This window comes from Ochlerotatus camptorhynchus, unplaced genomic scaffold (genome assembly GCF_037179485.1).
Source record: "Ochlerotatus camptorhynchus isolate MF236.1 unplaced genomic scaffold, CSIRO-AGI_Acam_v1.1 ptg000323l, whole genome shotgun sequence".
In the NCBI taxonomy this organism is placed as follows: domain Eukaryota; kingdom Metazoa; phylum Arthropoda; class Insecta; order Diptera; family Culicidae; genus Ochlerotatus; species Ochlerotatus camptorhynchus.
Genome location: NW_027040811.1, coordinates 790,646 through 804,748, shown reverse-complemented (window position 1 = coordinate 804,748; position 14,103 = coordinate 790,646). Strand labels below are relative to the sequence as shown.

General features: G+C 41.2%; 1 protein-coding gene across 1 annotated transcript; it reads right to left on the bottom strand.

Moving 5' to 3' along the window:
- Positions 1 to 8: 8 nt before the first annotated feature.
- Ir40a (Ionotropic receptor 40a) lies at positions 9 to 2,645 on the bottom strand. The gene is made up of 6 exons (XM_065229804.1): positions 2,018 to 2,645; positions 1,248 to 1,959; positions 1,049 to 1,189; positions 639 to 993; positions 331 to 575; positions 9 to 266 (listed from the first exon to the last, which is right to left on the bottom strand). The coding sequence occupies exons 1-6, from the start codon at positions 2,567 to 2,569 to the stop codon at positions 118 to 120; spliced, it is 2,154 nt and encodes a 717-aa protein (XP_065085876.1). The 5' UTR covers positions 2,570 to 2,645; the 3' UTR covers positions 9 to 117.
- Positions 2,646 to 14,103: the final 11,458 nt, after the last annotated feature.

Below are 14,103 nucleotides of genomic sequence, written 5' to 3'. Positions count from 1 at the left end.
CTCTTTTCGTGCGCCGGCTGTGATTTTGTTTGTAAACAAAGTAAGGTAACCTATAAACCAAAACAAAGAAAAACTGCGAAATATTTCACGCAAATTCAAATGGTAACGGGAAATGTTTCAATCATCTCGCTGTAGCCGAGCCCACAGTCGGCAAATCGCCCTCCCGATTTTACAGAAGATCCGGCCAATCCAATGGAGGCACATTTTAATCCGCCCGAATGTCAACTGGATGCATTTGGATTTATTTTCCAGCACAAGAGCGATGGCTGAAAATTAAAAAGGTACGAAAATTTCGATTAACACAGTTTAAATCACAACCCAAACTCTCACCACCCAGCGAATGTCCACATGCCAGCGCCAGGAAGGCCCCCTGCAACATCCGCAGGTTCATGGGCTTCAGCTTCTCGTTACTCTCAGCAGCCTTCTTCGCTTTCCCACTATCTCCTTCCACGCTGTCCGGTTTGGTCGTCATCACCGATTCGTCATCGAACTGTCCAATATGGCTGCCGAACATCCGCTCGTACTCGGCGATCGTTATTTTCTCGATTATTCCCGCCTCGAACAGGCGCATGATCCTATAAAAAAAGAACAAATTCCCTGCAGAAAAAAACATCCAATACCGATTTCTACACTGTTACACTTCATTTAAACTGTCCAAAAACGGTGATCCGAACTGCACGGCTACGGCCGAGTACCGCGTGTATAGCTTCTCGCTCAACTGAAAGCGATGAGCTCCGTAGCGCTTCGTGTTGAAGTAGAGCGTCTCGCGACCTCCAAACACGGCCCGTTTGGAATTGTCTACCAGGATGCGAATTCCTTCCTCAACGGATGATACCAGATAGGATTCGTTGTGCGACTGCTGTTGGGTAATTCGATACAGCCGCTGCAGGATGCCGGTACTGTTGACCAGAGCCGCTTGGAAGGCACTTTGCCGTTCCACCAGTAGCTGGTAGCCATCGCGTTGCATGAAGATCTCCAATTTGCCAAGAGTATCTGCGGAAGTTAGGTTAATGTTCAGCAAGCGTAGATATATCTGCGCCCGAGTTACCTATCGGTCCTTCACGAGCAGGTCGGGCTAGTTGGGACGTCAGTTGAGCAGAGTAAACGTCACCTAGGACGTACGTCGCACATAGCCACAGAAGGATCGAAAAGAATCGGGATACGTGACCATTGTACGGGATGGTGGCAGCTGAAACGAAATTCTCATAAGCAACCTTTTCCAACGAATACCCTTTTGGAAGTCATACACTGCCTCAGATAAACGTTGATCGTGTACCAGATGCAGCGATCCAGCGTTGGATGCTGAGGCGTCCCTGCTATCTCCGCCCCTCCGGGCAAAGCACCGTGGTTCATTTCCTGAATGTACTGCATGTGGTAGAACGAAGGACCCCGCTGGATCTTGAACCGCCTCGTCCGTGCCATCCTACCGCGAGACCAATCCTCCAACCGGTAAGGCATAGCAATAATCATGTAAAGAATCGGTCCGGACATCATGATGGTCAGCAGCACCAGTGGCCATACCGTCACCTGAAAAGGTCTTACCAAAGCCAACGCTTCGCTGAGCTTCCTCGGAGCGTGCGTAACGAACGCTGCCGAATCGGCTAGAGTAAAAAAGGAAAACTCCACTGCTTGCATCCGTTCCCATGTCACGGCAACATCGCCTAGGAACAGATCTACTTCGCGTCGCTGTAACATACCGAGAGCTCCCGTAAAGGTGGCATTCTCCGCTGGACCAATCGCCGTTCCCTGTATCCGATCCTCTTGATCAATGTACTTGAAGCTGAAGTTCATCCGATGAGCGATCAGCTGTATCAGATTGTGATCCCTTCCGCCAGTCACCTTGAAGACGGTTTCCTCATTTTCCGTACTGTTGGTGCTTAGCTCCAACTGGTCCGTCTCCGTATCATTGTAGGACGATTCATTCAACTTGCTGTAGGTGACGAAATGCCACGGTGGTTTCTACAAAATCATCAACTCAAGATAGTGTTCAAACAAACATCAACCCCGTTAATCTCACATGAATAACCGGAATCGTAAACACGCGCCCCTCAAAGTTCTTGTACACCGTAGTTGGAGTTGGCAGCAGGGGAACCTTCTGGAATGTCATGTCGTTTCCGTCGAACCAATTTGTACTCAGCAGCTCCCCTCGGTTGTTCGGCTTGACCTGGTTGTAGAATATCCGGAAAATGTTCTTCCGAGGATTGGTAATGACTGCCACCCGAAGGGGTTCCCGTAGGAGTGACCGATCCAGCTGGGTCGGTACCTTCCGTACTCCCCAGTAGAAGATGTACAGGCTCAAACGGTGCGCCAGGCGGCGTTCGATGAGATCCTCGAGCATTTTCTCCGGGTGGCAGAACAGCAAACTGGTGGTTTCCAGCGATTTCTTCAAGTTGCTGCCGATGTACCGGAAGTATTCGTCCAGGTTGTTGAAGATGCAGGTGGGGATGTTGTAGTGGTGGATCATCACGGTCAGCCGATCGATCTTGTCGATTTTGGTTTCGTTCAGCACTAGAATCGCGAGGGTTTTCGGAGCTAGGAGGTTGATCATTTCCGACAGACCGAGCACCATTCCGGAATGGTTGGAGGCATCCGGGAGTGGGGCCAAGTGGGCATGGTAAACCGTTCCTGCAAGGTCAGAAGCAATAGCAATAGGTATATAGTGTATAAGCATGAAAGTATATAATTAGACCCTCGGCTCATTGACAAATTCTGCCTGGTGACGACACAACTTAATTTCGATGGAAAAATGCCTTCAAAGTCATCGTCAACTAAGTTGAAGTAAAAAATAAGGTGAACGATACACCCGGCTCAACGTTTTGACCTTAACCGGAATTGGAGAACAGGTCTTCGGATCCCTCAAAATGGCAATTCATGGTGCTGCTCGACGATGTGAATAGCGAGATCAGTCTCTAGGTTCTATGATGACCTGGCGAAGGTGACGAGTGATGCTGGTAGATATAAACCGTGGCCACTGGCGTGCACAGGGTGGTGCAATTGCCCCTCCTTTTATAAATAAGATTTTTCCATATTTACAAAATTATCATATAAAATAACTTGATCTTGATAACTTGATTTGAAGGTAAAATAACTTCATTTCATAATATAAGGGCACTGAAAACCTTTTATTGCGTCAATGTCTTTGAGATGGTGCCTGAACATTGCACCACAAAGGTGCATGAAGGGACAAACTTCAATTAAATTTTTCGGTCAAAAAAATTCAAGTGTAAATTTTTGTTTCAAAGGTGTTCATGGAGGGTTAAAAGAAGAGGGTAAATTTAAGGTTAGAAAAATTCACCTACGTGGTGGTAAATCGAAAAAATCAAGGTGGTACATGGAGGGACTAATCAAAATGAATAATCGGAATCTCGCTAAAAATTTGGAGGTGCTAATTTAACTGAAAATTTCTGGTGGAAAGTTTGCAACGTGGTGAATGTAGAAGCAAGGTTTATTCATTTTTCTGGTGCATAATTAGCATCGTTCTGATGAATGCAAGCTTCATTGAAAATTTATGGTGGAAAATTACATGAAGAGCCATAGCCCGAAAATTTCACCACAAAACTGCATGGTGAAACAAACTTCACTGACAATTTTTGGTGCACCGTTTTGGTGAATGGAGGAGCATGCTTTTTTGAAAATTTCTGGTACAAAATTTGCATCGCTCTGATAAATGAAAATGACAGAAAACTTCTGGTGGAAAACTTGCACTGGTCTGGTAAATGAAGGCACAAGTTTTATTTAAAATTAAGCTATATTGAAAATTTCTGGTGGAAAATCTGCACCGTTCTGGTGAATGGATGGGCAAGCTTTTCAGAAAATTTTTGGTCCTAAATTTGCATCCTTCTGCTGAATAGAGAAACAAACTTTAAGAATCATTTCTGGTGTAAAATTTGCACCATTCTGATGATTGGAGGGAAGCTGCTTTACTGAACATTTATGATGAAAAATCTGAAAATATGGGCAAGCTTTATTTGGTGCAAAACCTGCAACATTCTGATGATAGGAGAAGCAAGTTATTGAAAATGTCTGGTGGAAAATGGAAAAAAGTAAATCTGCACCAATCATTGGAGAAGCAATTTTTATTGAGCATAAACAGTAGAAAATTCGCACCGTTCTGGTCAATTGAAATTTTCTAGGGGCAAGTATGTATTGACAATTTCTGGTGTAAGATTTGCAACAATCTGCTGCATGGAGGGGCAAGCTGAATTGAAAATTCCTGATGTAAAAATTGCAGAGTTCTGGTGAATGGAGGCCCGCATAAACGCGAATCATAACTTTACCTTACCGAAAATGGTTAAAAATTGTTTATAATCCTTGCTAAACTTTAACTGAAATGGTTATGGAACTTTACATGAACGTTTGTGTGATAAAGTTTGAACCTTATGTATTAAGGTTTTTTGGAAGTGAACCTTACAAAAAATGGGTTGTTAAGAACCATTACCATTCCAAATTCTTGTTTTCAACATACATTTTTGGGAAAGGAATTATATTGGAACCATTTTATTTATGGTTTGAGAACTTTAATGGTAATGGTTATGGTAGCCAGTAAGTTTCATTAATGGTTTTGTATTATCGGTCAACTTTACGTGGAATATATCGCGAATTGGTAATCAGTAATTTACAGGCAACCTATTCGCGATATATTCCACATAAAGTTGATGGATGTTACAAAATCATCTGTGAACCTTACCGACTACCATAACCATTACCATTAAAGTTCTCAAATCATAAATAAAATGGTTTCAATATAATTCCTTTCCCAAAAATGTATGATGAAAACAAGAATTTGGAATGGTAATGGTTCTTAACAACCCATTATTTGTAAGGTTCACTTCCAAAAAACCTTAATACATAAGGTTCAAACTTTATCACACAAACGTTCATGTAAAGTTCCATAACCATTTCAGTTAAAGTTTAGCAGGGATTATAAACAATTTTTAACCATTTTCTTTAAGGTCATGTTATGGTTCGCGTTTATGCGGGGGGGACAAGCTTTATTGAACATTTCTGGTAGAAAAAACTACAACGTTTTCGTGAAAGAACCTCAAGGATATTAAATTCTGAGGGCAGTTCCAAAAGAAAAGATTTCTGCAGATGATTCCATGAAAATTCTCTAAAATAATTTCCAGTGAATGCAGGAGTGAATGCAAGATAATTTCGAAAAGAATATCGAGAGAATCAAATATTGAATGGAATTCCAAGGGATTTTGAGGAAAATTTCAAGGGAATTCCTAGGATAATTTCCAGCTCCATCTGGGAAGAATTTTTGGAGAATACAGAGGAAATTCTTCTGAAATTTTAGCGGAATTTCAGTTCCAAGGTATTCTGAGAAAAAAGAGTTCTACTATATTCCGAGAAGAACCTCAAGGATATTAAATTTTTACGAAAGTTCCAAAATATATCTGGGAAGAATTCAAAGAAAATTCTGTGAAAAATTTCTAGTGCATCCTGTAGATAGTTCCAAGATAATTTCGAAAAGAATACCGAGAAAATCAAATTTTGAGTGAAATTCCAAAGGGATTTTAAGCAAAATTTCAAGCGTATTCCAAGGATAATTTCAAGCTCATTCCGGGAAAAATATCTGAGACTCTACAGGAATTTCAGTTCCAAGGTGTTCTGAGAAAAAATATGAAGAGTTCTAAATATAATTCCAGTGGACTTCTGAGAAGAATTTCAATAAAGCATGTAGGAGCGTTCTAAAAAAAATTGAAAAAACGTAAAGGACATTGAATTCTGAGAACAGTTCCAAAGGATTTCTGGGGAATATTCCAAGAAAATTCTGCGAATAATTTCTAGTGAATCCTGCAGATAGTTCCAAGATAATTTCGAAAATAATACCGAGAGAATCAAATTTTGAATGAAAAGGGATGTTGAGGAAAATTTCACGGGAATTCGTAGGATAATTTCAAGCTCATTCTGGGAAGAACTTCTGGAGAATACAGAGGCAATTCTTCTGAAATTTCAGGGGAATTTCAGTTCCAAGATGTAATGAGTAAAAGTCAAGAAGTGTTCCAAAAATAATTCCAGTGGACTTCTGAGAAGAATTTCAAAAGAGCTCATAGAGTTCTAAACATTTCTAAAAGAACCTCAAGGAATTCTGATGATGGAATTTTTCGCAACTGTACAAAGTTTAAAAACAGCTTTTGGATTCCCTAATTGAAAAGTTGGTATTAGTTTGCTATTGAACCTTGGTCTATTGTTGTCGTACTAAAAATTCGTCTAAGAATCTTCTCTGAAAATATCTTCCGTGAAAATACCGTGGTTATAAAGTTACAGCTGTTGATGTGCGCTGCAATAACTTCGGGTTTGTTCTTTATATCATCTTTAAAACATGTTAAATATTCGGCATAACTTTCTGTCACCCCGACTGGCGGTACTTTGGGACAGAGTTAACATGCTCAATCCTTCGCACAAGTCGTCATTCCGTTAACAATCCTGTACTCGCTTGTCAAAATAGTTTTGTGCGCTTTTGTTCCAATAATTACATATGTTTTAAACCTTTTTAATGATCTTATTAGCCTTGGCATTTAATCAAAATTTGAAAAAAAAAATAACTACGATTTTCGCTGAAAATGACCAAGTTTAACGTACTCACAACGGTTATGGTAAAGTGTAACTACAACAACATATAAGCATAGGGGTAACTCTAAGACTAGAAGGTCCCGAAATAACGTGCTCAACTTTTTGGCTCAGCTCTGGTACTCTCTTCGGTCCCAAGCTAATCGATTCACCCCTCGAAACAAAGGAAAAACCAATAACCCCTCATTTTACCTGTCAAACATTCATAGCGAATCAAAACAAACATTGCGTGGTACTAGAATTTCGACTAGAATGGGGTACGATAATCGTTTGCTTGGGACTAATAGCAACAATCAATACGAAACTAACGATTTTAAATTGGCTCACCACTTTAGTAGCCTATTGGTCCCAAGCAAACGATTAACGTACCCTATTCTAGTTGAAATTCTAATACTACACTATGTTTGTTTTGATTCGCTATGAAAGTTTGACAGATAACATCAGGGGTGTGTGGATTCATGCAGAACATGCAGGGGTGAGTGAAATAGCTTGGGACTGCTTGGAACCGTTGTTCTGGTACTGAGTGAGCCAAAAATAATAATGATTTTCTTCGGGACCCAGCGGTCTTAGAGTTACCTCTATGCTAATAGGCTAGTCAAGTAGTGAGTCAATTTAAAATCGTTAGTTTCGTATTGATTGTTGATATAAGGCTTACAAAACCTTGAAATAGTCAAAAATAAACTGTAACGATGCCTTTAAAATATACAAAAACGTACTGCACAAAATATCAGAAAGGTAACTGAATAAAAGATGATACCAGGACCTTGAAGAATATATTTTTCTGGGTTTATATTTTTAACCTGTAAAGAAAAACATGACGCAAAATATTATTACAACGATTCCTACAGGGTTCAGAAATTGGAAGAAAGCGACCGAGTTGCTGGGCAAACACAATCGCAGTGATACCCATATTGGTAGTATGGAAGCGTGGAAAAATGTCAAAACCTCAATTCCTGAGGTCCTGACAGCGAAGCAGATTTCTTGGGAGCAAATGATGGCAGTATGTTTTGACGATACCAGCACAATGTGCTGGAGTACAAGCCAGGTGCAAGGACAAAAACAGCAATATACTTTTATGAAGGGCTTTGAATGTGTTGGTATATTTCCTTTTAATTCCGTTATAATTGCTTATCTTTTGACAGATACGCGTCTACTACTTGCAGACTTCATCAGTGCCAAATACTCAACACAATATCACTGATGAAGATTGGATTGATCAAGAGCAATATACTGTTTGTTCACTGCTATGCGCACTGTTTGAACCTTGTGCTTGTCGACGCAGTGTGCATGCGAATTATTGGTCATTCATGTCGGTTTGTCTGTGCTATCATACCCCATCTGACGTGACTTCAGCTGAATCCGACCACCAAGGCAACAACATTGCAGCAAATGGTTAAAGACCTACTATCGCAACCATTTGATGAACCGATCATCATCAACATCGTCGATGGGATTAAACTGCCAATTTCCATTGGCTGTCTGAAAGCAGTTTGCATTGTAGAAGATGAACCACCACCGGAGCAAAAAATAAATAAAATTAGCTTAATTGAACAGTAGCACTGTTTTAGTGGTAGGTGGACAGCACCATCCACCACGCACTTTGGAGTAGTCTCCATCCCCAGATTAAATGCACCATAGAAGAAAAAATTGCCCCTCCTTAACAAGATTCCTGTGCACGCTAGTGACCGTGGCTCCAGAAGTTTTTGGCGATGCAGTCCTGCACGTTGAATCTGGCTAGGTGACTGGTCCTGTGATCCAGTACCGTGGGCAAGGAACTTGAGAAGCATGAAAATGCCCTTCGTGATACCACAGACAAACAGACGTAACTCTTCATTGTGTATCTTCGTTCACGCATTTAACGATTGATTTGAATATTATCAGTTTCGCGAACTACTCGCCGCAGCGCTAGCATCGGATCACTTTGACGTTTCTATACATTCTATAGAACTTTCATGCAATATTGTTTGCGAGTTAGGGAGCAAGCTTGTTTTCCGCGATAAGCCTGAGAGATGTCGTTATAGTACGTTCAGACTACAGAGTTATTTTATTTTATTTTATTTTTATTTAATACATCCATCTGACAATAAGTCTTAATGAACCAGAAGCCATAACAAATACTAAATGTATCTGGAGTTAATAATACGTCTCTGGAATTGAGCAGCAGGTTCCCCAAACTCGAACAACTCTTCAACTGTAGAAAACGTGCGAATCATACTCGTAACAGGTTCATGTTGTCCAAAAGAAGAGCGGTGTGAGTCTTGACGCAATAGGAACGTTGAGCGTAGAAATCTGCTTGGCGCACGAAAGTTCAAGCAAGAGAGTAAGTGGGTAGAGTCAATTTCACCACTTAATAACTTCGCGACGAATGTTGCCTGTTGAATTTGTCGCCGTCGTTGTAACGTGTCCATGCTTAGCAAGCGACATCTCTCAGCATACGGAGGTAAGTTTAGTGGATCTCTCCAAGGAAGTTGTCTTAATGCTCGACGAATGAATGTTTTTTGGATACGTTCTATTCTGATGTTCCAGGAAAGTTGGTAGGGAGTCCAAACAACAGATGCAGTCTCGATAATCGGACGAACGAGTGAGCAGTACAGTGCTTTTAAACAGTACGGATCCGAAAAATCTCTTGAGATTCTTGATATAAAACCAAGCTGATGATTAGCCTTAGTGATTACCATTGAACGGTGTAAGTCAAACGTAAGTTTAGGGTCCAGCATTACACCTAGGTCGCTTACTTGTTCTACTCTTTCTAGTACAAATCCATCAATTGAGTAATCGAATACGATTGGCGTTCTTGTGCGATTAAATGTCATGACCATACATTTTGATATACTGACGGAAAGCTTGTTTAAGCGGCACCAATCAACAAATTGGTCTAACATTGCTTGGAGCTGACGGCAATCCTCGACGTTCTTGACAACAATGTATAGTTTGATATCATCGGCGTATATGAGCACACAACCACTCGGCAAGAGGAGCGTCACATCGTTGAAGAAGATTGTGAACAGCAATGGTCCTAAATTGCTGCCCTGGGGAACACCGGAGGTGCAGCAAATGGTGATGAAGTACACGAACCCAGCTTGACACGAAGTGTTCTGTTGGAAAGATATGATTTCAGCCAATCAACCAAACCATCCGAAATTCCCAGGCGAGACATTTTCCGAAGAAGAATACCATGATCGATGCAATCGAATGCCGCTTTCAGATCGGTATAAACGGTATCTACTTGAGCCCTATTTTCCAAGTGATTTATACATGTTGAGGTGAACTCCAGCAAATTTGATGTAACTGAGCGTCCTGGCATAAATCCGTGTTGCGTTGCTGAAATGTAGCTCTTGACATGAAAGAAGATAGCATCGTTCACAATGATCTCGAATAATTTTGAAGCTGCTTGTTATGCCACGATAATTTGTCACGTCACGTTTGTCGCCCTTCTTATGGACAGGGAACATAAAGGAATGTCTCCATATTTCGGGGAAAACTCCTTGGTGCAACGAAGCGGTAAAGATGCGAGCTAGGGGATCAGCTAAAACAGCAACACAGCGGCAAAAAATGATTGCAGGTACACCATCAGGACCCGGTGAAACAGATTTCTTCAACTTCCTAACAGCTTTAACGACATACATATTGCTAACCACAAATGTACGCAAATCGATGAGACCCTCAGGAACATTGCAAGCCGCTCTTTCTACTTCATCTGCGTTGGCGGCTGAATCCGAAAAAACAGAACTGAAGTGGCGGGAAAAATAGATCACACGATTCGAGCATAGAAGTAGACTCCAAATCGCCACGGATGAAGGAATATTTGACGATTTTCGTTTGGAGTTCACAAACTTCCAGAAGCTCTTGGGATTTCTACGTAATTATCCTAATTATAACATGTTATAGCGCTATCTTGATGGTGTTTTCTGTGTTGCAATTATTTGACGACCGTTATAACATGTTATAACTCTCCAGTCTGTACAGCGTTTTACTGAGGTCCTATGTTTTCAGATACCGTTCCGATTCAAATTTCGGACACTTTCATTTTTAATTAAATATTACATCCAGTTAGAAACAAAGTAATAATGTTAGATGATCGTGGAGGGCACTAGTCAAAAAAATTTAAAATTTACAAGACTTGTGGATCATATTCGACCGAGATAATCAACTTTTAAAAGTGTCCGAAATTCGACTTTAAGTGTCCGAAATTTGAATCGGCACGGTACTATGTTTTCAAGAAAAACTTTTTTAAAGTGATACGTCTGTTTGTCTGTGATGATACGCACGTATCAGGAGTGTCAAGACTCAAAAGTTGTAGATCAGGTGGCATTTTTTGTATTTGTAATGGCGAACGTTATAGCATAGAGGTAACTCTAAGACCAGAAGGTCCCGAAGAAACGAGCTTTCAGCAGGCTGTTTCGAATCTTGTTGAGAGGAGCGTGGATTTTCCATTCACGACCGGTAACTTAGATGAATACCGTGCGGGACCGAAATCCGTACACCTAAGCACGAGAGAACCATTAACAGTCAATACTAAATAATGCTATCACATTATGCTCTGTATCACATCTTTTCCCCATACATTTATCTTTATTTTACCATTATTTGCAAACACCAGGTCTTAAAATTACCTTTAATTATAAGAAAAAAGTATTTAAATTGCACATCTCTTGAATCAAAATCCGTACAGCGTTCTACGATTGAATCAAAATCCGTACAATTTTGAATCGAAATCCGTACACTGTGTTGAGGATGAATCAAAATCCGTACAGTCATGAATCAAAATCCGTACATGCATGTAAATTGATCTAAATCAATGAAAAAAAAACATGTTGCTGTCTTGAATAAAGTATTTATTTAGAAGTTGCTTGGCTAGGAGTCCAAAATAGATATACTCGTTTAAATACACTAGTTTACAGCATATTTGAACGTTGATGGTCATTTCCCATGTAAAATCGTGCGCTGAATCCAAAAATGTAGTCCAAAAAATCTCAGTAGGATAGTTTTTGAGATATAGCTAAAAAATTAAATATCACTTTAAAAAAAAACGTGTTTACTGAAACCACAAATACCTCCGGCGTGATAAAATTTGATTTCGATAATTACAACATTTTTTTTCCGTGAGAGTAATGGTAGAACCACAATAAACATTTTTATTTACATTGCTTAAAAAATTAGCAGAAATTCAATTTTTCTAAGGAAAACTTAAAAAAAAAACTATTAAATAATAACAATACCACTAATCTCACTGACAATTGATGTTCAATTGATCGAACAAAAAATCTCTTACCTCTAATTTAGCGTTAAAATAATTGATATTTATATTGTTGGATTCAGCGTACGATTTTACATAAGAATCATTCGTCAAAAGTTCAAGTTCATTTTTTTACTTTTATTTTTTTTAACTAGTAATATCAGCGTTAGATTAATTGATGCTTCAATCGATTCAAAGGAAAGGTAACTGATTTCTTTTTATTCAAGAAGGTGACTGTGTTGGAAGGAAATGGCCACAACAGGCGAGAACAGCACAGGGAATCCGATTACCGCGTGGGGAAAATGTGATATTTACTCGGACAATTATTCGCGACACAACCTTTCGATTGCAAACGTGTTATGTATTATCGGCAAGGAAAAAATTTCAAGAGAAATAACACAAAAAAGGGCGCTTTGTAATTTTAGTTCAGTGGATCAGCGCCCCTATGATAAAAATATAGATACGTTCAACACTCCTCCTCGCTGAACTACTGAACGAACTCTCCTTCAATCAGCTTGGCTAGCCCTAGATCCGCTGCATACTGATTGATCTTCTGCGGTCCTAAAGGTTTGGTGAAAACATCGGCCACCATCCTATCAGTTGGACAGTAGACCAGTTGAATTAATCCTTTCGTACATAAGTCCTTCGCATGATGTTGTCGAGTATCGATGTGCTTGCTGCGCTTGTTTTGGCGCTCGAGGGAAACGAAGTCGATACAGCTGCGGTTATCTTCGTTAATCGTCGTTGGCTGTTGCTGTTCAACACCTAATTCGGACAACAGGCGTCGTAGCCACACTGCCTCCTGTGCCGCCTCCGATAGCGCGACATATTCTGCTTCCATAGTAGACATTGTGACACAGTTCTGCTTTCTACTACCCCAGCTGACCACGGCGCTTCCCAACATAAAAACAAATCCACTGGTAGACTTGCGGTCTGAGGTATCTCCTGCCCAGTCTGCATCACTGTATCCAATCAGAGTCAGTTCATCGTTTCGTTGATCTCCAAGACGTAAAACCAAGTTTTCAGTACCGACCAAGTAACGAACCACGCGCTTCAGTTCCACCCAATCACGCTGCGTAGGGTGGCTGGTGCAACGGCTGAGGATGGACACCGATGCTGCAATGTCCGGCCTTGTTTGCGTTGCCAGGTACAACAGCGCACCAACAAGGCTGTGGTACTGAACGTTATCAACTAAAGGTTCGGAGTCTGTCTGCTTCATGTACCCTGTGTCCAGAGGGTATCTCGATGTCTTGGCTCCGTTTAATCCATGGCGTTCAGCGATTTCCTTGATGAACGCTTTCTGGCTGAGGGAATAGAATCCATCGTTGCTCTTGTCAACCTTGATACCCAAAAAATGGCTTATCGGTCCCAACGACGAGATTTGGAAATGTTTGCTCAAATCTTGCTCCAAGAGGTTCAGCTGATGCTCATCTCCACCAACCAATACAATGTCATCTACATATATTAGAAGGTATAGCCACTCACCGTTATCTAACTGCTTCGAAAAAAGGCAAGCATCTGAATCCGATTGCTGGAATCCCGAACTCAGGAGTACTTCCTTCACCGTTGCATTCCAGACGCGTCCCACCTGCTTCAGCCCGTACAAACTACGGTGCAGCCTGCATACCAACTCCTCCTTTCCGGGCTCCGCGTATCCCGGGGGCTGCCGCATATAAATTTCTTCACTTAATCTTCCATACAGGTAAGCATTCTTCACGTCGATGTGGCGTACTTGAAGCTTTCTGTGACCTGCTATTGTCAGAAGTACCCGGAATGTCGACGGCATTGAAACCGGCGCAAAAACTTCACCAAAATCACTGCCGTAACGCTGTTCGCACCCCTGGGCAACTAGCCTAGCCTTATGGCGCACCACTTGGCCAGCGAAGTCCTTCTTCTTCCTGAATACCCATTTCGAGCCAATTGCTCGTCGATTCTCCGGTAGCGGAACCAACGACCAGGTGCTCATCGACAATAATGACTGGTATTCAGCGTCCATAGCTTCAATCCACTTGTCCTTCCCGGCACTGTTCACTGCTTCACTGTAGTTCTTCGGTTCCGGATCTTCCATCTTCACCAGTCCGACGACAAAATCTTGATACTTAACCGGCAGTACTCCGGTATTTTTACGATGCGGCCTGCTGTTCACTCGCTCTTCACCGCCCTGCGGCCCGTCGTTCACTTGCTCTTCGCCGCTCTGCGGTCCGTCGTCGTCAGAATCCTCATCCGAAAAACCTTCACAATCCGGTTCCTCATCGATACTTGCATTATCGACGAAATCTGGCTCAATCCTG

Excerpts from the sequence above, each read along its gene's own strand:
- Ir40a (XM_065229804.1), bottom strand. The coding sequence starts at position 2,569 with ATGGTGCTCGGTCTGTCGGAAATGATCAACCTCCTAGCTCCGAAAACC. Across the intron at positions 1,190-1,247 it reads CAACGTTTATCTGAGGCAGT|CTGCCACCATCCCGTACAAT; the intron begins GTATGACTTCCA and ends ATTTCGTTTCAG. Across the intron at positions 576-638 it reads TTGGACAGTTTAAATGAAGT|GATCATGCGCCTGTTCGAGG; the intron begins GTAACAGTGTAG and ends CTTTTTTTATAG.